The 24,892-nt window shown below is 36.3% G+C and overlaps 1 protein-coding gene across 2 annotated transcripts; it reads right to left on the bottom strand.

Moving 5' to 3' along the window:
- Positions 1-8,323: 8,323 nt before the first annotated feature.
- COPS5 (COP9 signalosome subunit 5) lies at positions 8,324-24,882 on the bottom strand. 2 transcript variants are annotated; one of them, XM_046021510.1, is made up of 8 exons: positions 24,490-24,882; positions 22,117-22,351; positions 20,814-20,942; positions 20,072-20,137; positions 19,458-19,543; positions 14,251-14,362; positions 11,064-11,212; positions 8,324-8,563 (listed from the first exon to the last, which is right to left on the bottom strand). In XM_046021510.1, the coding sequence occupies exons 1-8, from the start codon at positions 24,630-24,632 to the stop codon at positions 8,479-8,481; spliced, it is 1,005 nt and encodes a 334-aa protein (XP_045877466.1). In that variant the 5' UTR covers positions 24,633-24,882; the 3' UTR covers positions 8,324-8,478. The 2 variants fall into 2 exon arrangements, with proteins under 2 accessions (XP_045877466.1, XP_045877473.1); XM_046021517.1 differs by having other exon boundaries at positions 24,482-24,620.
- Positions 24,883-24,892: the final 10 nt, after the last annotated feature.

Genomic DNA, 24,892 nt, shown 5'->3' with positions numbered 1-24,892 from the left:
ACTTTTTCTCAAGTTCTGTTTTTAAAGCTCTAGTATGTTCAATATATAAAATATCTTTTCTAAAGTGGTTCACTTTCATCCTCCACTAGATGGTCAAATTGTAATAAATATAACATGTATGAGATGTGACTATAAATTGAGGGATCTAAGCTGAAAATCATTAAAGTCACATATCATAAAGTTCATGTATCTTACATTAAACTATTTTCTGAAGAATAGTTTTGTAAACATTGCCACTGCTGCTCTTATTTTTTTTAAATTTTTTATTTATTTCTTATTTTTTAATAAACATATAATGTATTTTTATCCCCAGGGGTACAGGTCTGTAAATCGCCAGGTTTACACACTTCACAGCACTCTCCATTTGCTGGTCTTATTTAATTTTGTTCGATATTTCTGAAACATCTACAATCTTTAGAGTCTAACACTTTAGTTTGAGTCTTTTAAAAGCATTAGTAAGAAAGGGACTTAATTTTAGATTAAGTCTAGGTTTCAGAGAGAGAGAGCACAAGCCAATGGGGAGGGAGGGAGAGAGAGAATCCCAAGCAGGCTCTATGCCCAGCACAGAGCCAGATGTGAGGCTTGACACTCTTCCCCCTGCAGGAGCCATACTTGGGACTCCATCCAGTGACCCCAAAATCATCACCTGAACTGAAATCAAGAGTCAGAGGTTTAACCAACTGAGCCATTCAGGCACCCCATGTTTTACAAATTTTTAAAAAATTGTCTTTTGAATAAAGGGTGAGGAACCTCTGTTTTGTAATATAGATCCAAGACTCTTCTGAAGTTGATCAAGCCAATAATAAGTTTAGCAAAAGTTTAATTAGTTGGTGTTGACTGAGGCCAATAGCAAAATATAGCAATGCAACATTTTCTATTCTCAGGTCTTTCACGATAATTTGTTAAAATCAGTAAAAACATCTTGTATATCTATATGCCTTATTTAGTTGCTTATTATTATTATTGTTATTAATATTATTATTTTTGGTTCCTGTCTTTTTTTCTTTTTTCTTTTCTTTTTAAAGATTTTATTTATTTATTTGACAGAGAGAGATCACAAGTAGACAGAGAGGTAGGCAGAGAGAGAGAGGGAAGCAGGCTCCCTGCTGAGCAGAGAGCCCCATGCGGGACTTGATCCCAGGACCCTGAGATCATGACCTGAGCCGAAGGCAGCGGCTTAACCCACTGAGCCACCCAGGCGCCCCAGAGAACTCTTCTCCTTCATGCTTGTTTTTGAGAATGGCTGTTCCTTCTTTTGCTAGTGTGTGGCCCTTTCCATATTTCTGCAATAGTGACTCTTTAATGAAGAAAATCCTTTTTTCCACTTGTGTTTTAAATCTACTAAGAAGTTTGGGAAAAGATACTCATTTTATAAAGACTGCATAGTCAACAAAAGTCAGTTTCCCATAAACACATGAACACATTTAATCTTATCATTCTAAAAACAAATATTGTTAATGTTTTTCAAATACAAATTGAAATGTCCATTGTATTTATTTCTTCATTGAACAAATCTTCACCAAGTACCCCATGTGCCATTGTTCAAGCTGCTGGGGATACAAAAGGTAGTTAGACCAAATCCCCAGGCCTATGGAGTTCACATTCTAGTAAGGGGAGACATAGAGTGAAGAAGTAAATCAATGACAAAGATAATTTTAGATTGTGGTATAGTTTGTGAAGGAAATAGACTGAAACAGGAGTGTAGAAGTAGGGAGGAAGGAAGGAAGGAAGGGGAAAGGTGTTTCCTTGAGATGAGAAGGCAAGGTCTCCCTGAGGAGGCAGAATTTGAGCTGAAACTTGAAGAATGAAGAGCCTAATATGCCAGGCCTGAGAGCCTGAGAGCAAGTGTTCCAGGCCCAGGAAATAGCCAGTTTGAGGACTTGACAGGTGGGGGGTGGGGTGAACTGCATGAGCATAAGGACCCAGAGGACATTGTGGCTGGATCCTATGGATGGAGGAGAATGGAATGAAAGAAAAATAGGAACCAGATCAGCCCTTAAGCCACAGTGAGAAATTTGAGTTTTGACATATAGCAACATTTAACCCATAAAGCAGAATGTAAAATTTCCCTTTATTAGAAAAAAACTAACTTTATTATATTTAGAGTTTGAAGGAGAGAAAGTTGTCACTTCATTATAAGCTAAAATTCAAAATCTTGATTGAAATGTAATGTTCTGGGGCACCTGGGTGGCTCAGTCAATTAAACTTTGGACTCTTGGTTTCAGCTCAGGTCGTAATCTCAGTGTCCTGAGATAGAGGGTCTGTGCAGGTGTCGGGGGTGGAGGGGGGCTGCCCCTTGGGTTGGGCTCGGAGCTCAGCCTGGTATCTGCTTGAGATCCTTTCTCTCTCCCTCTCCTCCTTCTGCCCCTCCCCCCTTGTGCGTGTGCTCTCTAAAATAAATAAAATCTTTTAAAAAATGTAATGTTCTTGTAATGTGATATTAATATGATATAGTATTATCAAAGATGCTCTTAGAAATGTGGTAGCAAGAGCCTGAGAATTAGAAAATATAATTTCTACTTGTGCTCCAAATTCTCATATTAAATATAACTTTTGTTTCAGTTTTGTTATTTACTGAAATAGGTAAAGCACTTCTTAAGAGCCTAATTTTTAGATCTGGAGATAACTAGAAGTTCATAATCTTGATGCTGTTTAAATGAATTATCATTTCAATAGTTAATAGTTTCTTAGTTTTAAGTGATATAGTATTTCACCTTAAATATTGAGATTATTTAGAATGTTCAAAAATGATCTCCCTGAAAGTGGTGTTCATGTATAATTCTCACATCAGTGATATATCAAGTTAACTTTTCTGAAGCTATAGAGCACTTCAGATGGTTGTAATTATTCAACTATGGTTGTGTCCTCATAATATAAGATCATAAATTAATTTCGTACTTAGCCTAATTTATGTTACTTCATTTAAGCCTAGAATCTTTAGATAATAGCCTCAAGTATACTGGAAACACATGCAAGAAATGATAGATGGATTACATAGGAGTTGAAGTAAAAGATTAAAGCTAAACACATATGGTTTTAAAGGATTTAATATCATAAATACAGTAAAAATAATAAATACAAGTATATTTAGTACAAATAATAAAGTGAGGGTGAGAATGGGGTACGAAGTAGCAAATTCTGGGAATAAAAATGGAACCATTAAATCAAACACTGATTTGGAGATGAACTTTTACAAACTAATTTTTCAGGAGTACTGGTAGTTTAAAGTAATGACTATTAATAAACATATTCATAGTTATTTGAAAGAGATTTACAGTTCTCTGTAATCTAACACAAAGGTCACAGAGCTATATTCTGGACAATATACTTCTTTATGCATTGCCTCTTAGGTTATGAAAAGTACGACTGTAGTTCATCAAAATGTGCCCCAAGGCACAATACCATTTTACTCAGTCATTAGAAAGTTTAGCATAATTGCTTAGTATAATCCAAAGAAAATATGAGTACAGACATCAGGGACTCTCCAATTTGTTAGGCAATTGTTCCATAATTTTTGGCACCAAGATAATGCACATGTTGAAAAAGCAATTAATCACTGGTGCTAGTTATCAAGCTATGATTTTAGCTATTTCCTCCCAAATTTGACCCCAAGTGACAGAGTTCCTTATTTTATTTTTGTAATATTCTGACTTCTAAGATCAAAAGTTTAAATATGCCAGTTTGGTTATAGTTGACTTAAAATTTGTGTTATTAGTTTTCTAAAATAAGTGGATCATAACTTTGTATTTACAAAGATAGATTATTTCTTCCACTAATATTTGGATAAACAGTTTAAAATCCTTTAGAAACTTATAGACGGATTACCTCAGAAGTTAATTGAAATCCTTAAACTAGGATTTTTGCCCCAATAAGGTAAATTTATTTGCTGTTGGAACTTGTATTGAAAATAAGATAAAACAAGAGAACACGATTAGATTTTCAATTTTCTAATATTTTGCAAACAAAATTACATATATACATCAGTTATTAAACAGTGAATGAAATAAATGGCTCATAATTGAACATATCATCTTTTACTTATTTTATTTCATAAGGATGAGTAAAAAAAGCTGTCATTTTGTGTAGTATATTTTCCTATCGTCACAAAAAACAAACAAAAAAAAAAACCACCAAACCAAACATCCCCTGCTCCCACATTGCTCACTGATGTATGTCTTTGGTATTTATAGTTAAAACAATCCAGAAATATAGAAAGAAGCCTTGGAAATTCAACAGTCTCTGTTTAGTTCAGTTTATTCAGCTACATGTGGATACAGTGCAGACTTAGCAATATAAATGAACTCCTCTCTGCATGCATGACTTACGCATCTGTACCTCATCACTCATGGAACAATTTTTGGAAACTCTGAACTTCTGCAATATGCAGCACTCCAACTCCCAGTTTCTGTGATTCATTGTATAGTTACTTACGTTCTTGCTCTTCTGTGTTTATTTTCAATATGCCTGTGCTGTTGGGCAGTTTATTATTATATTGTGCAATGCAGTGATTTTTCAAAATCCTGAAAACCAGATAGTCATACTAATTTGTGACAACAATCTTCAGACTTCATTCCTCAAGTGGAGTACATGATGTTTGGTCTCAGAGCTTATTTTCCAAATTCAGAAACAAATGGAACACAAACAGTGTTTGTTCCATTCTCTTCCTGTTGGTTCTTTGTTCTTAGTAGTACTACTGGTTTCAAAATAACAACTTGTGTGGTGTTTTAATTGTTAGTCAATAAATAAAATCTGTAGGATAAAGTACTCAGTTCATAACTGGACAGTGTAACCAAAAAATGGTAGTAATGCATAAATTCTCAATAATATACATAGAAAGTACTGTTGAATTGTTTGGAACAAAGATCTTGAGATACTAAAACAATCTGGAAAATTTGGAAAACCCTTGATTCTGGGATCTTCCTTTATGTACCCTTAACAGGTCCCAATCCCCATTCCATATGCACTGACTTCTTTATGTCTGTTCCAGCCTGTGCTTCTGGCTCCAGTCTTATTATTTGGACGCTGGGATTAAGTTTTTGATGACGAGTGACATTTCCTGTAAATTATCACCAAAGGGCTTGAGAAATTATATCTGAAAAAAAATTGAAACTGAACAAAAAACACACTTTACTTAGAAAATGTTCTTTTTGGGTCCTGAATAGCTCAAGAGTGTAAGATAATACTTTGCAGGAAAAGACAACCCCAGTTCACAACTGAGATTCTGAATGATGGCTGCAATTGAACCCTGATTTCCTAAAAGCTCATTAAAATTGGAGCACTTATGCCAAAAGTGACCATGACAATACAATTTAAAGATATACTTTAAAAATATTTGTAAAGGAACTTGCTTTATAATAAACCAAGTACATTTACAACAAAATGCAAGTGTTCCTGAGTCCTTTTTGCCTGGCTACACCACCGAGTAGAGAGGACATTATTGGTTGCCTTGTAGTATCCATTTAACCTTAATTTGTAGTAGTTATGAATTTTGGGGATTATTCATTCCATTCCTAACTCCAGGCATGGCCCTTAATTGGTCTAAACAGTCCCTATAGATAATCTCATGTGTGGGCTCATAATCCATTAGACCCGTGTGAAGTCTGAACCTTACTCTAACAGCTCTTTACCCCTAACTGGATGGTGTGGTGTGGTGTGCAGCCAATTTAGGGGAACACAGCTTTAGATTCAGGCCAACACGTGGAGGGCAGAGCTGAGAACTGTAACAGGAAGCCTAATCCAGTTGTGCCTAAACCAAGTATGATTCTGGACTCTGGGATGAGGTGAGCCAATAAATTTTTATTCTTTTTTTTTTTTTTTTAAATTTTTATTCTTTAAGCAACTCTTGTTTTGTGTATATGTGTGTTACCTCCAGTGAGTGCATCATTACCAATACGAGTCCAATGAAGTTAGGATTGAAACTTTCTTTTCCTAGGTATTGTTATCATAGGCATTTTCCATCACACCAAGGTGTCTTAATTGTTTAGGTAATAAATGTCAAATGTGGATAACTGTATTTAAGTCTTAGAATGAAAACTGCTAGTATGTTTTCATGGTCGCTCCAATGGCTCCTTATTACTATCATGTCAAAAACGTTAACCATTTACTCCTGTGAATAAAAAACCTCAACAAGCTTGTCAGTGTTCCCTAAGGTGTTGCTGAAAAAGACTACGGCAGTAAATAGATTTTGGCTGCTCATTGGGGGCAGTCTTTTTTTTTTTTTTTAAGGGTATAAAAATGGAGGTGAGTTTGAACCATCTGAAATTGGGGGTGCCTTTTAAACAGTTACAAAATGAGGGGCTCCTGGCTGGCTTACTTGGTAAAACATGATTCTTGACCTCAGGGACAGGAGTTGAGCCCCACATTGGGTGTAGAGGTTACTTAAAAAAAAAAAAAAAAAAAAAAATTAAAAGTTGAGACCAAAATGCTAATGTATCAATTGTCCAAGAATGTATTTGGATACCAATGTTAATGGGCTTCCTCATCTTACCAAAGATTACCTCAGTGCTAAATCTAATAGAAAACGTTTAGGCTTTCTTTTCCTTGACCTCTTGGCAGAATGTCAAGTCACTGGTAAATTACTTCTTGAAGTTTCTCCTCTGGTCTTGTGGTCTCCTCTTCCTCTGGCGATTTTTAGATTTGATGTTTCCATGATTTGTCTTGTCTTTTCACTATTTTCCACAAGTCATTTCATTTGCTTTCAGCCGTGCCTCACCCCAGATCTCTTAACAGTGCTCTTAGAAATACCAGTCTGGTACATTTCTGCTGTTTAAAACTCTTAACTTCGAATTGCTGTTCGGATAAAATTCAAAGTGCTTCTGCAGAATCTATCCTCATCTTATCTATTAAAATCATCTTTTGCTACTTCTCATGTCCGATTGGACACTCTCAGGTCTCACTGAGTATCAGTTCTTGAAGGTACTAAGTTCATTGCTCTCTACCTCTGGCCTTCTACATGTTGCTGTACTACTGTTTATAAACTTGCATTCCCATTATGCTTTTCTGGCTAGTCCTCCCATCTTTCTAATTTCAGCTTTATGTCAGGTCACTTCTTTCAAGAAGCCTACCTGGGTAACTCCCTGGTGTAAGTGTTCCTCCTGAGTTTCCAGCATACTTTTTCTCCCTTCATACTAGCACACATAGGTTCTTGTTAACTTAGCTTTAGCCTCCATGGTGGCTTCTGTGTGGACAGGACGGTGGCCTTGTCTATCTTGTTCAGAATATCTGCAGAGTAAAATTTGGCCTATTCAGTAAAGGTACTTAGTAAATATTTGAATGACTAGAAAACCTATGTTAGGCTCTGTCTTAAGTTTTTAATTTTCAGGAAAATAACTCAAGGTGCGACATGGTTAACATTCATAAGAACATAAAAATGTTATGTTAAATTATATTTTTACTAGTGGATTACCAAAAGAAGGTATAAGTGAATTAAAAAGTGGCTCTGATAATCAGTATGGCAAATGAAGTGCTGAAATTCTTTGTTTTAAATTTAGAAAATAGGAAGGTTCCAACAAATATTTCCTTTTTTTTCTGTCTTTTTTTAATTGTGCTATGTTAGTCACCATACAGTACATTAGTTTTTGATGTAGTATTCCATGATTCAGTGTTTGCGTGTAACACCCAGTGCTCCAGGCAATCCATGCCCTACTTAATACCCATCACCAGACTCACCCATGGGCATGACCCTTCCTTCTAAAACTCTGTTTCTAGGAGTACATAGTCTCTTATGGTTTGTCTCCCACTCTGATTTCTCCCCCTTCATTTTTCCCTTCTCCAAATGTTCTTCATGCTATTCTTTATGTTCCATAAATAAGTGAAACCATATAATTGACTTTCTCTTTTTGACTTATTTCACTTAGCATAATCTCCAGTCCCATCCAAGTTGATGCAAAAGTTGGGTATTCATCCTTTCGGATGGCTGAGTAATATTCCATTGCATATATGGATCACATTTTTATCCATTTGTCTGCTGAAGTGCATCTTAGCTCTTTCCACAAGGGAAGAAACAACAATGTTGGAGAAGTTGTGGAGGAAGGGGAACCCTCTTACACTGTTAGTAGGAATGCAAATTGGTGCAGTCACTTTGGAAAACAATGTGGAGGTTCCTCAAAAAATTAAAAATAAAGCTACCCTATGACCCAGCAATTGCTCTACTGGGTATTTACCCCAAAGATACAGATGTAATGAAAAGAAGGGCCATATTCACTCCAATGTTCATAAAAGCAATGTCCACAATAGCCAAAATATTTCTTTCTCTTACAGTCAAGAACATTAAAGGATACTAGAAAAATAATGTAACTGCTCCCACAAAATAACAGAAGAACAATTTCATTTTAAAGAGTTTTATTACACGATGTTAATATTCAGGACACTTCAGAGCACCTTATACTTCTAATCAGATTTTTGGTAACTTGTTTTAAAGTGTTACTTGAATATTTTTCTCATACTGGCTTTCAGTCAAAAGTACTACTTAGTGATTGTTTAAGAGATGTTAATTTGATTAAATAGTTTATCCTTAATAACCTGAGACATCAATCCATGGATAGCTTCTATGGTAGTTTTGCAGCTGGAAAGAAAAAACACATCACATAATGTCATAAGAACATTAAAACTGTTTTGAATATGCAAGTTCCCTCCCCTCCATTTCCATCCTTGTACCCCCAATAATGATTTTCAGTTCTATTTATACTCCACAAACCACAATTTACAGTTTACTCTTGTGATTTTTAGCCTTCGTCATGTCTTTTAACCATTTCATTACAATTGAACCTTGAACAACGTGGGAGTTAAGGGTACCAAATCTTCCACTTGGTTGACAATTCACATGTAACTTTTGACTCCCCCAAAACTTAACTACTAAGAGCTTAGTATTAATGGGAAGCTTAACAATAACAAACAGTTAACACATATTTTGTAAATTACTTATATACTGTATTCTTATAAAAAACTAAGCTACAAAGTATTAAAAATCTACATTTATATTTCTGTACTGTACTTATTAAATACTGTACTAAAAAAACCCCTCACATATAAGCAGATCCATGCAGTTCAAACCCACACTGTTCAAGAGCCAACTATACTTAATAGAAGCTTCACAACAGAGCAGTATAAAATTTGATATAATTTACAACAGTTAATTTTGTTACTTATCAACAGTTTGGGGAAAAGTTCTATTTTGGAAGGTGACTGAAGTTATATATAATTCATCATTACAGACTGATTCTGATATTACATTAAAATCTTATTCCTTATTATTACTTAGAATTATTAAGAGATTAATTTAAAGAATACTATGCTTTTTCCCCCAAAATAATCACAAACATCCTTCAAACAATTAAAGGTCAAAGTCAGTGGGTGAAGGACTTAGGTTTTAAAATTGATAAAAAATAAAAAGCAAAAAACGGCAAAAACCCCACAATATTTAGAAGAGATATAATTTTTTTAAAGATTTTATTTTATTTATTTGACAGAGAGAGAGAGAGATCACAAGTAGGCAGAGAGGCAGGCAGAGAGAGAGGAGGAAGCAGGCTCCCTGCGGAGCAGAGAGCCCGACGTGGGGCTCCATCTCAGGACCCTGAGATCATGACCTGAGCCGAAGGCAGCGGCTTAATCCACTGAGCCACCCAGGCGCCCCAGAAGAGATATAATTTTTATAAAGTTACCCACAAAAGGAAAATTCTCTGTTTACTACTTTTGTCCTTCCTACTTTTCTTCTTATATAATTAGAGACAATACCATTGTGAAATTTTTGCTTGCTAAGAAACTGAGGTGTAAATGTAGATAAAATTATAAATCACAAATGATATAAAGATAGATGAGCAAAAGTATATACTCATATAAAAAAATGAGACCTAATATTGAAGAAAGATTACATTTTTAACCAGGTCACTAGCTTTACACCTTCTAAAAATTCATGGAAAAGAGTAAGATAATTTAACCCAAGACGGCTTCTGCTCCTAACACACCTTACCTTCCCATCTCCCTTTTCTGTCCTCCTGACCAGTCAGATTTTTCTTAAGATGGATACCAAGGTATCAGTTCATATAGATGTCAGCATAATTTTTCCTTACTCTCTGCAGCTAATTACCATATTAAAGTTCAAACTTGTATGAAAGTACATGCTATTTAGGTGGTCTTTCCAATCCTCTATGCATCTGAAGGGCCACCTGATTATTTCATAAGTTATCAGAGAAAACATTCCAAGTTTGTTCCTAACAAATTCTTGGTAGTGAAATTTGGGATACTAAATTACTGCATTAAGATAATTTCAGAAGAATAACTTAAGAGAAATGCAGTCATTTCTTTTATATTTTGGGGTTTAAAACTTCATAAAAATAAGTTTGATAAATTTAAGAAATCTCAACATAATACCTCAAAAGACGATTAAGTTAGAATAGATTTGGATGTCCTTTTGCAGAAGTTTTTTTTTTTTTTTTTTTTAAATTAATGTATAATGTATTAGTTGCCCCGGGGGTACAGGTCGGTGAATCTTCAGGCTTACACACTTCGCAGCACTCACCATAACACATACCCTCCCCAATGTCTATAACCCAACCACCCTCTGTTTTCTAAAAAAAGATCCAGTGATGGATTGGTTTTCCTTTTTTTTTCTTTTTTTAAAAATTCATTTATTTGACAGACAGATGACAAGTAGGCAGAGAGGCAGGCAGAGAGAGAGAGGAAGCAGGCTCCCCGCGGAGCAGAGAGCCAGACTCGGGCCTCGATCCCAGGACCCTGAGATCATGACCTGAGCCGAAGGCAGAGGCTTAACCCACTGAGCCACCCAGGCGCCCTGGATTGGTTTTCTTTAGCACACTTTCTAGCTACATCTGGAAAAGATGACTGGCAGTTTTTTAATACATAACCTAGATCTTTAAACCTTAAATGTTTTAACCTAAACTTTAAAAGCTAAAATTTGCAATTGACAACTCTTAATGGTCCTAAGAAATCAACATTCAGGTACCACCCTAGGTTGTAAATAAGTTGAAACATACCATAAGGAATTATGAGGTGCAAATTTTGAAAGAAAAAGAACTAGTTAGGGGTAGGAATAGATTTGCTCTTACCTGTCTCTTGTAGCTTTGGCAAGTTTGTCTTCTGACTTTCTGTCATGTGTTTCTAAACCCAACATGAAACTCCCTCGTCCTAGCTGGGCTTCTGACTGTTCTAATTTTTCAGACAAATCAAAGACCTGACCAGTGGTATAGTCTGCATTCTGTACGGAAAACAGCATTGTGTCAGTATGTGTGTGCATATATATATTTTAATGTAAATTTTTTTTCTTAGAACATTTCATTTACAAAGAATTCCACCATGAAATTTAAGTGTGATAGTCACTGAAGTAAGTAATGAGATTTACTTGTACAAACTGACTCCAAAGTTCAAGCAGTTCAAGTGTGGAGTTTTCCCCCTTTATAATTTCAAGATTAAATCTGGAATTCTTCTTTTTGACTCATTAATCTAATACTTGTTATTATGAGAGGCTGTAAAGTACATAGGCCAGAGTCTCAGCTTTGGTCCTGCTGCTGATTAGCTGGGAGGCTTTGGGAAAACTTCCTAGTTTTCTGTGCCTTTAAGTTGTCTTCTGAAAATTGGGGAGAGGACAGTGATAATTTCTACATTAAGGCTACCGTGAAGACTAAATTAAGTAATGTATATGGAGTAATGTATATAAAGCTCTTACGACTGTCCATGGCACCTGGTAATAACTACTAGCTAATTTTGTTATTTGTTCTTGTTGAAATTTCAGCATTTAATACTGAACAATTTAAAAAAAGTAACATTTATCTTAGGTTTTCTGATTATAAAGTAACAGTTACCACAGACAATTTGGAAAATGTAGAGCAAAATAAAGAGGAAAGGAAACACCTATAGTCCCTCCACTTAGCTGTAATCCCGGTTATATTTTAGAGTATTGCTATATGCTTGCACACACACCTAAAATACCATTTGTCCCTTAATATTTCATACTTTTTAAAAAGAAAAATGTTAACAGTTATATATGTACACTTAAGCATTAAACACTTGAGCATTTTTATGGGTTTTCTTTTTCACAATGTTGCAGTCTAAAATACAAAACCTCTGTCTCACTTAAGAGACAGTACACCTCTAAAATACAAAACAAATTTTCACCAAGATGAGTTATGAAGTATATGTTCCATTTCTTTCCCTTATCTTCAAAAAAGAGTGAAGATTAAATAAACAACTTGGCAACAATTAGTACATTACTCTATTTACTCAATCTGTAAGACAATCTGTACAAGTTCAACCACCAAACATGAAAAGTTATTGGCTGTCATCATACTCACTACAGAGTGCCCTTTACAATGCTACCAGCTCTTCCAATGATTTTATAAAATGCTCTTTTAAATATGCAATTATATTCACTTTGGACCTAAATGGTTTAGGACACCAAGACATTTTCCCCTCTACAGATTTGAAGAAAAGCTTAAGGTTTGTAAACCACTTCACATTTGGAAGACTTAGCTAAAGCCATAAAAATGTTAAGATGGAGGAACCACAGTTATACTATTAAAATGAAATAAAATAACATCATTTACATTTTAAACACACAGAATGAATAGGGAACTAATTTGTTAAATCCAAAAATAACTTTTTTTTTTCTGGTAGCTTTTAGGTAATATGTGTTAGCTGGAGAAAGAGATGCACTGAACATATGTTTATGAATTTTTTCTTTTTTTTAATTTTTAAGATTATTTGAGATAGAGTGTGTGCATGAGGGAGGGAGGAGCAGAGAGAGAGGAGCAGCAGACTTCCTGCTGAGCAGGGAGCCCAACGAGGGGCTTGATCCCAGGATGGTGACCCAAGCCGAAGGCAGATGCTTAGCTGACTGAGCCACTCAGGAGCCCTGTAAATTTTTTCTTAAAATGCTGTAATGAACCATATATACAACGACAAAAAAGAAGAAAATACAATTTAACCTAATTTAACCTTTCCTTGATTATTAATGTCCTCAACATATGCAGTGCTGGAATACAGGGATAGCCACTGGCTGGCTGAGTAGGTAGAGCTTTTTGCCTTTAGGCAAAGAAAGGTTCAGACTGCTCTGGTCTTAGTGTTTTTCCCTCTGCCAACATATGTCACTTCTGGTTCTCAGCAGAATTACTTGCCTCTAAGGAAACAATGCATACAAAGCATTTAGCAGTATATGGCACAAAAGAAGCACTTAATAAATGTTTGCTATAATGATCACTTTCCTTCCTTCTAATTTGCTACTTCTGGCTGTTAAGTTTACAAAATAAGAATAAGAAGTCTGCCAGAACTCTTCTTAAAATCATAGAAAGGGTCACCTGGGTGGCTCAGTCAGTTAAGTGTCCAACTTTTGGCTTCAGCTGGGTCATGGTCATGATCTCAGAGTCGTGGGACTGAGCCCTCTGTTGGGCTCTGTGCTCAGCAGGGAATCTGCTTGGGATTCTCTCTCTCCCTCTGCCCCTGCTTAGGCTCTCTCTCTAAATAAATAAAATCTTTAAAATAAGTAATAGAATCATAGAAATTATGCTCAAGTGGGGTCTTTACTTATGAACGAAGAAATGAACCAAACAAAAAATAGTAACTTGCGGAGGCCTTATTATATGCCAGGCACTTTGTTAACTGATTTACATCTCTGCACTGAGCTGAGAGCCCAACACTGGGATCAATCTCATGACCCTGACATCAGGACCTGAGCCAAAATCAAGAGCTGGACACTTAATCGCAGGTGCCACGCAGGAGCCCCTGCAATCTTGTTTTCACAGGAAGCCCAAAACTGAAGCTGACTGATACGAAATCAAAGCTGAGCCAGAACGACAAAGATCTCACAATACTGTTTCAGTGCAAACTTGCCTGTAGTAAGCCCTACTCCTGGACTTCACAGCTTAAAAGATTCTCTTTTTTGATTAGGCCAGCTTGGCTAGGTCTCTTGTCACTTGTTAACTGGGGTCCTACCTGAGGCACTTGACACAACAAGAAACAATATTTATATTTTTCTCTCTGTCGCTTTAAGGCAGGGGCAGATTGCCCTTTCATCTGGCCACCTATATTTATCACTTGGACTTAATCTCAATGCCACATGACACAGATCTTGGCTTCGCCTAGTATCCCAATCCAGCTCTGGTCATGTGCAGAATCTAATCCCAGCCCTGGTGTCTTGACTAAGTCAGGTATAACCTTTCCAGGAAAAAGAGTTTCAGATATTAAACAACTTATGTAGCTTAGATAAAATTCAAATGCATCCCTTGGAAATATAGTACTTACAGTAAGCAAACTAGAGGAACTCAGTGTATTCACCCAGTATTTATTCCACAAAAGTTCAAGCAATTTGCGATCCAATGAGGATTTGAAATATGAGACTTCTAAGGCATAATATCTATGAAACAAAAGAACAAGTTTAGTAAGCTAAAAAAAATTCAACCATATCATATAAAAGTTATGGCCAAATTTAAGCGAATTACATTTTATATCCAAATAGTTATGTTTTAGTTTTTAGTCCAATAGAACAATAGGTAACCATGGCTTCCTTATTTTTCAGAAGCGTGGTTTTAAATCTTCTGTTAACTAAACTTTCTTGTGTTAAATTTCTTCCCACTATAGAGTCCAGCATTCCCCAAAACTTAACAATTAGTCAGAACTTCTGAATGACGTATGTTTATCCATGTTATTGAGTTCATAAATTCTAGCCAAAAAGCACATAAACTTAATGAACTGCTTCTCTAGGGTCAATGATAATTTTTGGCAGGCTTTTAAAAATACTGAAAATGACATGTGGCTTTCCCATTTCTTCCTTCTAATCCCCTAATTAGGATCTATTGTGTGGTTTTTTTTTTTAAGATTTTATTTATTTATTTGATAGAGAGAGAGAGATCACAAGTAGGCAGAGAGGCAGGCAAAGAGAGAGGGGGAAGCAGGCTCCCTGTTGAGCAGAGAGCCCGACGCGGGGCTCAATCCCAGGACCGTGAGATCATGACCTGAGCTGAAGGCAAGAGGCTTAACCCACTGAGCCAGCCAGGTGCCCCGGATATATTGCTTTCTGGAAAGCAAACCTCAAAGTAGAATCCTTAGAGTGCCTAAAAAAATACTACTTTCAAAGGTGCCTAATTTATAACTAGTGGGCGCAAGAAATATTTGGTTAAATGTATGAAAAACATGTATTTTTAAAGTAATAAATATTTAAATACTCACTAGGTTCTGTACATCAATAGATACAAATAAACAAGAGACTTTTTTTTACCTTAAGGAGCTTAATACTATTTATAGGGGAAATGTGGTATGAATCCACAAGAAATTAAATATAATGATATATACTGAATAACAGTGATGCTATAGGGCATATATAGAATTAATCACCACCAATTAAATGTTAGAGGTACTGAGTACTCTCAGTGTAGACAGAATTGCCTGAGAAGGCCTAGGAAGAAGGCGGGACTGAGAGTAACCCTTACATGAGTCTATGTGCGGATATGTTGACAGCAAGGAGGGCATTAAGCAGGCAGCACTGACTTATAAACAGGAAAGTCATAAAAGGAACTGTAAGTAAATCACTTTGGCTGGACAGTTAAGCAAAAGCAGAATAACTATGTGAGGGGAACATAGAAAGCTTTGTTGGGATCTATTTGGTAGAAGATATTACATAAAAGGTAATAAAATTTAAACTTCATGGGTGGAGGGATGGGTTAGATAGGTGAAGGGGATTAAGGAGTGCACTTGTCATGAGCACCAGATGTTGTATGGAAATGCTGATCACAGGATTATATACCTGAAACTAATATGACACTGTATGATATCTAGAACTTAATAAAAACTTAAAAAAATAAATTTAAAGTTTATCTTCTAGGTAGTGGGGACTCATGGAAGATTTTTGAGCAGAGCAATGATAGGGCCAAAGAGGTGTTTTAAGAGGTGTTTAAGATGGATGTGTTTCAGAGAAACAGTAGGCAGGGAGACCACAAAGGATACTACTGTAGTGCAGCAGATATGAAGAAAGGCTCAGACACAGGTTAGTGGTGCAAAAGATAAAAGCCAGGTGGACACCATAAGAAATCCTTGTTGAATTAATTCAGGAGTGAGTGAAGAAATTAAAAAAGAGTAAGAATTTAAGGACATCAGAATTAAGTGAGGGTCTTTTCAAGATTAAGATACCTATGCAGATCTGAAGATGGACAGGACATGGCTAATGAAATGTGCAGGTGAACAGTGTCTTTCTTGAGCACCTATTATGTTCTGGGTGCTTTACATAACATTCTCATTTAGTCTTTCTTATAACCACACACAGAAAGCATTTATTATTCCCAGTCTGTAGACAAAGAAATGTTCAGAGAGAAAAGATTTTACTCAAAGCTACATAGCTAGTAAGTGACAGAGAAAGGATATGGAAAGTTGTATCTACTATCAAAACTCTCATAGTTTTATTTTTACATGCAGACTGTAGACATTTAAGAGAGTATTTAAGAAGTAAGGTCCCAGGAGTAAGGGAGTTAGGCATGGGGAGGGGATGAGGGACTCAAGTAGAAAAGGTCAGCTTTAGAAAGCAGGGGCCTGTATCTCTGATACTTGAGGAAAAAAAGAAATGAGAGATGAATATAGCGATAGACATTTGGATTTATAAAGGATGGAAAATAAGGGAACTCAAACAAAGTGTTATAGAGTTTATGTTTTAAAATTAATGGATCACCTTAATGTAATTACTGTTTTAATTCCATAAGCTGATGCAATGAAATTTTTTGTCTAATATGTAGTGATTAGCTGCAAATCTCAGCAGTAGAGTTGAAAACAAGAAGAACATTCAAAATTACTTGTGGAGCTAAATCCTCATCTTCTGTACGGGAAGTCAATAATAGATACTGCCTAAAACTGAAAATCAAGAAGTAGTGCTATCAGCACGTTGTTTGAAGATATGGGGTAAATACATATAGGAATAACTATAATAGTTTAAGTGACTGCCTCTGGGGGATGGGAAAGGGAATGGTACAAATGGTTTTTTCATAGTAAGTTTCATAGAACCATTTTACTCTTTAAACCATGCTCCTTCATAACACTGTTAACATACAAACTAACTTAAAAAAACAAAAAAACCAAAACAACCCCTGTGTCCTATTTTCTCTAAGGTTCTTCAAAGTTAAAAATATTTAATATCTACATTATATTCTTTATTTGAAACAGACTTTGGGTGTGCAATATGATGTGGGATTTAAGGCAGGAAAGAAAGACCAATATAAACTGGACGTAATACCTTATCACCAAATAAGTTCAGAAACTGATCTATAAGCAGGCTGCCCCAAACCCCTGCTCTTTCAGCCTGGCACTGTGTTTCATTAAAGATTTTAAACAAAAATAAATCAAGCCCCTTATTTGCCCTAGGAAAGAGTTTATTTTCTCTTATTTAGGAATTGATCCTAAGAGAATATCTTTGAATATCCAAGTAATTTCAGATTCAAAATTCTAGGCTCTAACAATATAGATAGCTAGAAAGTGGCTCTTCTTCTCTGATGGGCTTATATTTTAGTAAAACAGGAAATGTAGGTTTGTTTGGATATAGAAAGCATAGACTGCCTCAGTCTTTTTTCTTTCAAAAACTGCTGTTGGTAGTGTAGTAAGTAGTGTAGGTATTAAAGGTATAAGCTTTTTCTATCACTATAACTCAGTATAAATGAAAAAAATTGACTTTTACGCTAAGAAAGTATCACAGCAAAGGTGTTTCCATGCTTAGGAGCAATTCTCTCAAACTAGAATGGTTTACATTTTTTTCTTCTTAAAAAAATTTTGTTTCCAATAGGGCAAATTATATGATGTAATTCCAAGTCTCTAACTGAAAAATAAAATATAATCTTTTTTCCCCCCCTGAAGTATGTCAGGGATGACTGATATATTTTATAACTCAATTTTAGAAATTCTAGAATTTTCTAAGAATTTCTGAACAGAAGAATAAGAGGTATTCCTAGAAGTTTGGATAGGAGGTATGGAGAAAAGGGGACCCTAATCATTTAGGTAACTTTTTTAGGAGGATGCCCACCCTTTTATGTTCCATGTCTGATTTAAATGTTAGTCTACAGCAGTGAGTTAAGTCTATTGTAATAAAGTTCACATTCTAATGGGGTCAATAACAAGGAATCAAAAACGTATCAGAATTGTAAGTGCTAAGAAAAAAAATAAAGCAGGGAAACTGAAACACAGTGACTGACTGGAAGGTGTTATTTTAGACAGGGTGACCAGTGAACATTCTCTCTGTTAAGGTGACCCTTAAACAGATACTCCATGATTGAAGTAGTCAGTGAGCCACATGGAAATTTTCTCAGAAGAGGGAACAGCAAATGCAAAGGCCCTGAGGCAGAAAGTTGCCTGGCACTTCTGACAACCATGAGGAGGCCACTGTGACTGGACTGGAGAGAGCAAAGGTTTAGTAATAGGAGATGAGCTCAGAGGTAGTACGGGTCAGATCACATAGGGCTGTGTAGTCCATCATAAGGACTATGGATCTTATTTTTGGTGATACAGGAAATCATTCTGGAGGAGGAGTATGACCTGACTTACATTTTAACAGAATCAATTTGGCTGACAAAAGACCTTTAAAGGAGTGAACAGAAGAACTGGAAGACTAGTTAGAAGGCTAGTGCTTTGATTCAGGCTCCAGAATGTGGTGGGAAGGTCAATATGATGTGGCAAGATATATTCAGAAGGAGAAAACTGTTTTCACTGGCTTAATACTTTTAAAACTTGAGATGTAATTCATATACCTTAACATTCACTATTTTTTTTTATTAATTATTTTTATTAACATATACTGTATTATTTGCCCCAGGGGTACAGGTCTGTGAATCGTCAGGCTTACACACTTCCCAGCACTTACCATACAATATTCACTATTTTAAAGAAGTATATAATTCATTGGTTTTAGTATGGTTTCTTTAAATTTTGGAGTGAAAAATGCTTAGGATGAAGTTTTACTAAACGGAACTTGAGGGGCATCTGGGTGGCTCAGTCGGTTAAAGAGGCTGCCTTCAGCTCAGGTCATGATCTTGGGGTCCTGGGTTAGAACCCTGTGTTGGGCTCCCCGCTAGGTGGTGGTGGTAGAGGGGGCAGGGGGAGTCTGATTCTCTCTCTGCCCCGCCCCCTTGCTCACATGCTTACATAAACAAACAAATGAAACTTGGTTACTATGAGAGCTTGCAGACATGCTTGTGTCAGGTTCATCCTGAATACAACCTTTTTCAATTGTTAATTTCAACAATGGGCCAAGCATCTTGTACATTGACAATATTTATAGTTGTGTGAAAGGCAAATAACAGGTTAAAATGATGATTATTAATAAAAAATTCAAACATTATCCTAAATTCTGTATTCTTACTACAATTTTAAAAGGGATTATGAGATGCATTTCATCTGAACCTTTATTTTCCTCTGAAATTAAGGGCTTGGACAAAGGATTCTTACGATGATTGTAGTATCACATACACCTTAAAATTACTTACTGTTTGCAATGTACACCAAAGTCTTCTATTTTATTAAGTGGGATAGTCTGGTACTCAGAAGGTCCTTCATCAGGGGGTTTGTAGCCCTCAACAAAAATGGAGAAAATAGAAGGTTAAAAAAACCACACACAAACACTCATGCAGAAAAAACATACTTTCTATGCAGCTTTCCATTTATAGAAACATTAATTCTGGGGAGCCACATATTGAACTTAGACATTCCAGTAAAAAAAGGTGCTTATTCTGTCTCTCAACCCCAATGATGGCTAATGGTTGGATTTGATTTATAGATTCATTTTTCTTGTCAGGGATATGTACACATACGCTAATATCTATTTCAGTTTGTAGGGATGGAAACAGATGTATTTAGCTTGTTGTCTAGTACCTGTCAGAATGTCATGATGGGCACACAGGTACTTATTAACAAATGAAAACTGCTTTCTGAGCAACATATAACACAAGTGTGTTGTCTTTTGCTAAAGACAATTTGTTTTGGTTGACTGCTATTTTGTAAATATTTTCAAACTGTTTAGGACAAAACAAGGTATTAACCATAACATAACTTTAAAAATAAGTCATTTAAAATTATAAGGACTTCGAATTTTAAAAATTACCTTTGGGTATGTCCTAAAGGCTCCAAGATTCACTTTCCCTGCAGATATTGTTCTTGTTGGGTCAATCTACAAGAAAGATGTGTTTGATATCTGCTAGTTATAAAACTGTTATATACTTCCATTTGTTTAAATGTTAAACTTAGAACTACATACGTATATATAACACTATGCATGCATGCACACACACAAACACTGAGTAAAATAACCAAATAATAGGAAAAAATAATTGGAAAAAAATAACCAAACCAAATAACAACAAAGTTGAATACAGTGGTTAAGTATAGAATTATCATAGTTAATTTAGAAAGTAGATCTAGTTATTATTTAGAAAGTAGATCTAGTTATCTGAAGATTTCCTCATCTCTTTTTCAAGTTTTCTTTTACTAGAGGAACAGTTTCTACCTTTCTCATAGTAACCTGGATTGCATCTAAAACACTCTGAGCATAGCAAGAGCTGCTCTAGCAATTTCTGACTTACTCAATTCAGTCAACATTATGAGTGTCTACTGTTTGCAGGGAACTAAGACATAGGTGCTGTGATCACCCTCATCTTACAGAGTTGGGGAAGAGTTGCAGAGAGGTTAAGAAGCTTGTTTGAAGTCCCAGCTTCTAGGAGGTGGAATTCAGATTCAATCCTAGGCATAATGACACCAGATTGTTCTACAGTTTTTATTTCTCTGTATACTTGCTTTAATAAATCTTCATGAAGAACTTAATTAAGACTGATTGCAAAAATACTTACTACTACTGCTACAAATGGTTCCTGGAACTGCTGATTGAGCATCTGAGTACTAACATCAATCCCAGAAAGCCAGCAGCCATAGCCAGGATGGCTGTGATACCAGCCAATTGCATTTTCAAGGCGGCCAACCTAACAAAGAAGGCACAGAAGATTGAGGATTCTTTTTTTTTTTAAAGATATTATTTATTTATTTGACAGAGAGAGATCACAAGTAGGCAGAGAGGCAGGCAGAGAGAGAGAGAAGGAAGCAGGCTCCCTGCTGAGCAGAGAGCCTGATGTGGGGCTCGATCCCAGGACCCTGGGATCATGACCTGAGCCGAAGGCAGAGGCTTTAACCCACTGAGCCACCCAGGCGCCCCAAGATTGAGGATTCGGTTTAATCTTAGAGACACTTGTCATTTGTCTGCTTACATAGCATTATGATAAAATGAAAACATGCAGCATAGTGGACAGCATATGCTGCTTTTAGGTTAAAAAAGCATTATTTCCAATAGGTAATACCCAAAGCATAATACCTGAAGCTTCAGGAATAAAATTAACAAGACACAAGTAGAGTAAGGTTATTCAATCTGCTTCCTACCTTGTTCCCCCCAACTACCCAGTTTCTCAACCCAGATGTTGACCACTATAACCACTGCTTATATACCTATCTTGCAGACATATTCTTTGCATATATGTAGATTAAGAGAGACACACACAAAAGCATACCACATACAGTGTTCTACACTCTGCTTTTTCAACTCAACACAATATTATGGGGTTTGTTCCAAGTAGATAAAATATATAGATAACTACTTTTTAATTTTTATTTCTCTTAAAGACAGGATTACAGTTCATTGTATGGCTATACCATAATCTATTTAATCAGTTTTATACTCAGGAACATTTAGGTCATTTCCAAATTTTTGGTTTTAAACATTCATCTGACACTGAGTGTGAGAAGTAAAATTTTTTTTTTTTTTTAACTGAGATATGGACGTATAACATTGTATTAGTTCAGGTATTCACTGTAATGACTCAATATGTGTATATATTGCAAAATGATCACAAGAAATGTAGTTAACATCCATCACTGCACATTAGGTACAACTTTTTTCTTATGATGAAAACTTTTAAGATCTACTCTTTTGAGTATGAGAGTTCCTAAAAAAAAAAATCCATGCTAACCTTTTACACATTTTACATAGAAATTGTTGAAAATTAAATATCAACTTTATGTAAAGAGGATAGTTTTAAGTTTAGAAACTCAAGAGTCACCTCAAGACTCTTAGAGTTACTGATCTTTAAGGAACAACATTTTTACCTGTTTGGCGTTTTCTATATATGCAGCCATGTACTCATATGCAGCAGCCTGAGCATTAACTCGGGTTTCAGTGCCCTCTACAGGCAAAGCAAAACTGTCCATAATGATCATGGTTTCACCGTCCACCTTTCCCAGCATTAAGCCCATCACTTCTAAGTTGCCTCCTGATCTGGCATGCATCACCATTTTCAGTAGAGCCAATGCTGAGATTTTGCAGTACTTAAAGTAATGGTGGCTACAAAACAAAAGCACAGTATAATTAACTTACATAAAACACAATTTCAAAGACAGTTTTTGTAAAGATTACAAGTAAGTATTGAAGGAATTTATAGTCATGGGAAGGGGAGAAAGAGTGTAGAGTGTGGAAAAGAAAAAGGAAGTAGCTTTCCTACAGGGGACTGGAAATGATAAACATGTCAGGGTCCTGACCTTTCCTTTCAGGGGAAGGGAAAAGTGTGAAATAATTTTTAAAATATTCTCTTCAAGTAGAAAGGAATTACATGACCAGTTCAATAGACTTTTTCTCAATTAATTTTGGAATCACCAAATCTCTCATTCTGACTGTAGTTGGATGGTTGTGCCTAAAGATTCTCAGGCCTAACTTTCTTGCCTAATGGTTCCAAATGTGGTCTCTGACATCCATCTGCTTACATTTGAGTCTACCCTGCCATGCTGGTTGTAGCCTTAGAGATAACCACTTCATGTCTGTGCCTTAATTTCCTCATCTGCAAATAGGAGTATTTCACAGATTTGTTGTTAGGAGTAAATAAAGTAAGTGAAATAATGTATATAAAATGCTTAGCTTACTGCCTGATACACACTAAAACTTTATAAGTGATAGCTGTGATTAGTAGCCCATCTATAGTACTCTCAAAAAAGTGTGTTACTTTCTGTGCCATCAGCCTCAGAATTGAAAGTGTAGCTCTAATATCTTTACTTCTGCTTCCATCACTGTTTCAGTTTGTCATATGTAGATGTGACTAAACTATCTTGAATAAAATTACAACTTCCGTGTCACTGATGCAGCCCAAGGGAGCTAGAATGAATATAATTAGAGCCACAATCAGACAGTAAAGCAAGCAGATAGTGTTCAAATATTTAATAGGCTATAGCAATCTTAAATGCATAATGTTATAAAAGTAAGCAGACAGCAGTTTTTAATAATGTGGTCAGTCAATGTCTCTGAGAAGCCCCTACCACCCCCCCACTTTTTTTTTCCCCTGAGAAGCCTTTTTAAGATGTCTGCCCACAGATTTCAGTCACAACTGAGAAATATGGAGACCTGGTCTTGGGATTCAAGACACGAATTAAAATCTTGGCTCCTTCGTTTACTGGGAAAAAGGAAAAAAATATAGTTATTGTGCTTCCATTACACATTGTAGGCCCTTTTAAATATATTATCTCATCTAATCTTTATGATATTACCAATAGATAGGTCTTAATTCCTTTTTACAGATAAAAAATGAAGATATACAAATTTCCTAGGGCCAGTCAACTAACTAGTGACAGTCATGAGGTTTGAACTTCAGTCTGTTATTCAGTTAAAAGTCCATTGCCTCAGTCTGATCATGAAATAAGTTACTTACATTTGCTTGTTTCTTATTTGCAAGAAAAGGAATGAAAATACAGTACGATTGTCATGCAGATTAAATAACAAATGGAAATTCCCCTAGCTCAGTGCTCCTATTAAATACTCGATAAACATGCTGTCCTCGCTACCTCCCATTTCTACTTTCTACTCTCTCCCTCACAGAATCTGCTGTGGGTAAATGGTCCTTGACTTGTCATTACTCCCAGAGAAAAGGGACTTTTGCTAAGGAGAAAAGAGCTCTACGGATAAAATTCCTAGCTCTTGAGATCCAGTGGAGTAACGTTTTGGGAGACTGGGTGGAGCCTCGTTGTTTCTGAAACAGTTATCAGCAGTCAACAATAGATTATAAAGCTCTAAAAAATGGCTCACAGTCATTTTAGAGACCCCTGGGCTGATCTGGTTTTTAAAGACAGGTGCAGTCTCCAGTCTGAGATAAACTGAAGGTCCCAGCAAGGTGTAAATCGACACAAGACTTAAAGCAGGGTGTGTGGCATATATATGACAATACAGATAATAAGACATGAGATGATACTCGCTTGTCCTTTTCCTCTTACATCCTCTGAAAGCAAATGGGTTAAAGAGACACGGGAGTTGAAGCAAGCCCCAGAGAGGAGTTTTGGCTCTACTTGAGGAGACAAAAGGACCAAAATTTCTCAGGGGCATATTCTTCTCCCTGCCCATGAAAACACAAACTCTCCACCCTCTGCAACTTCCACTCCCCCGGGTGTCTTAAACTCCCGCCGCCCCTTCCCTCCCCTGCGCCTCGCCAGGGACCTCCTCACTCCTTAGTCCAGGGCTTCGCCGCCAGTATTTCTTGCTGTTGTTTCTTGTCGTATTTGTAGATTTCATCGATACTCTGGGCTTCCTGCATGTTGTTGGCCAATTCCCAGGTTTTCTGAGCCATACCACTCCCGGACGCCGCCATCGCCGAGGAATCGGAGAAGTTGTCGCCTCCACAACCGAGACGCAACTTTACCTCGCTAGGTTCCCGGGTGTGGGCTTCGGACCCTTCCCACCGCAGGTGAAAATTCGTACTAGTCTCTCGAGGTAGCCATGACACTTAGAACCGGAGGTGAAGTCGGTACAGACCATTCGGGGATGGCGGGAACGCTTTCGGGATGCCACGATATAAACGGCGGTTACATAATAGAAACAGAGAAGTCTTCTTGTGGCTGAAATGAGAAC

Source organism: Meles meles, chromosome 1 (genome assembly GCF_922984935.1).
Source record: "Meles meles chromosome 1, mMelMel3.1 paternal haplotype, whole genome shotgun sequence".
Taxonomy (NCBI): Eukaryota; Metazoa; Chordata; class Mammalia; order Carnivora; family Mustelidae; genus Meles; species Meles meles.
The sequence above is the reverse complement of the archived record's forward strand: the minus strand, read 5'-3'. Positions and strand labels throughout refer to the sequence as shown.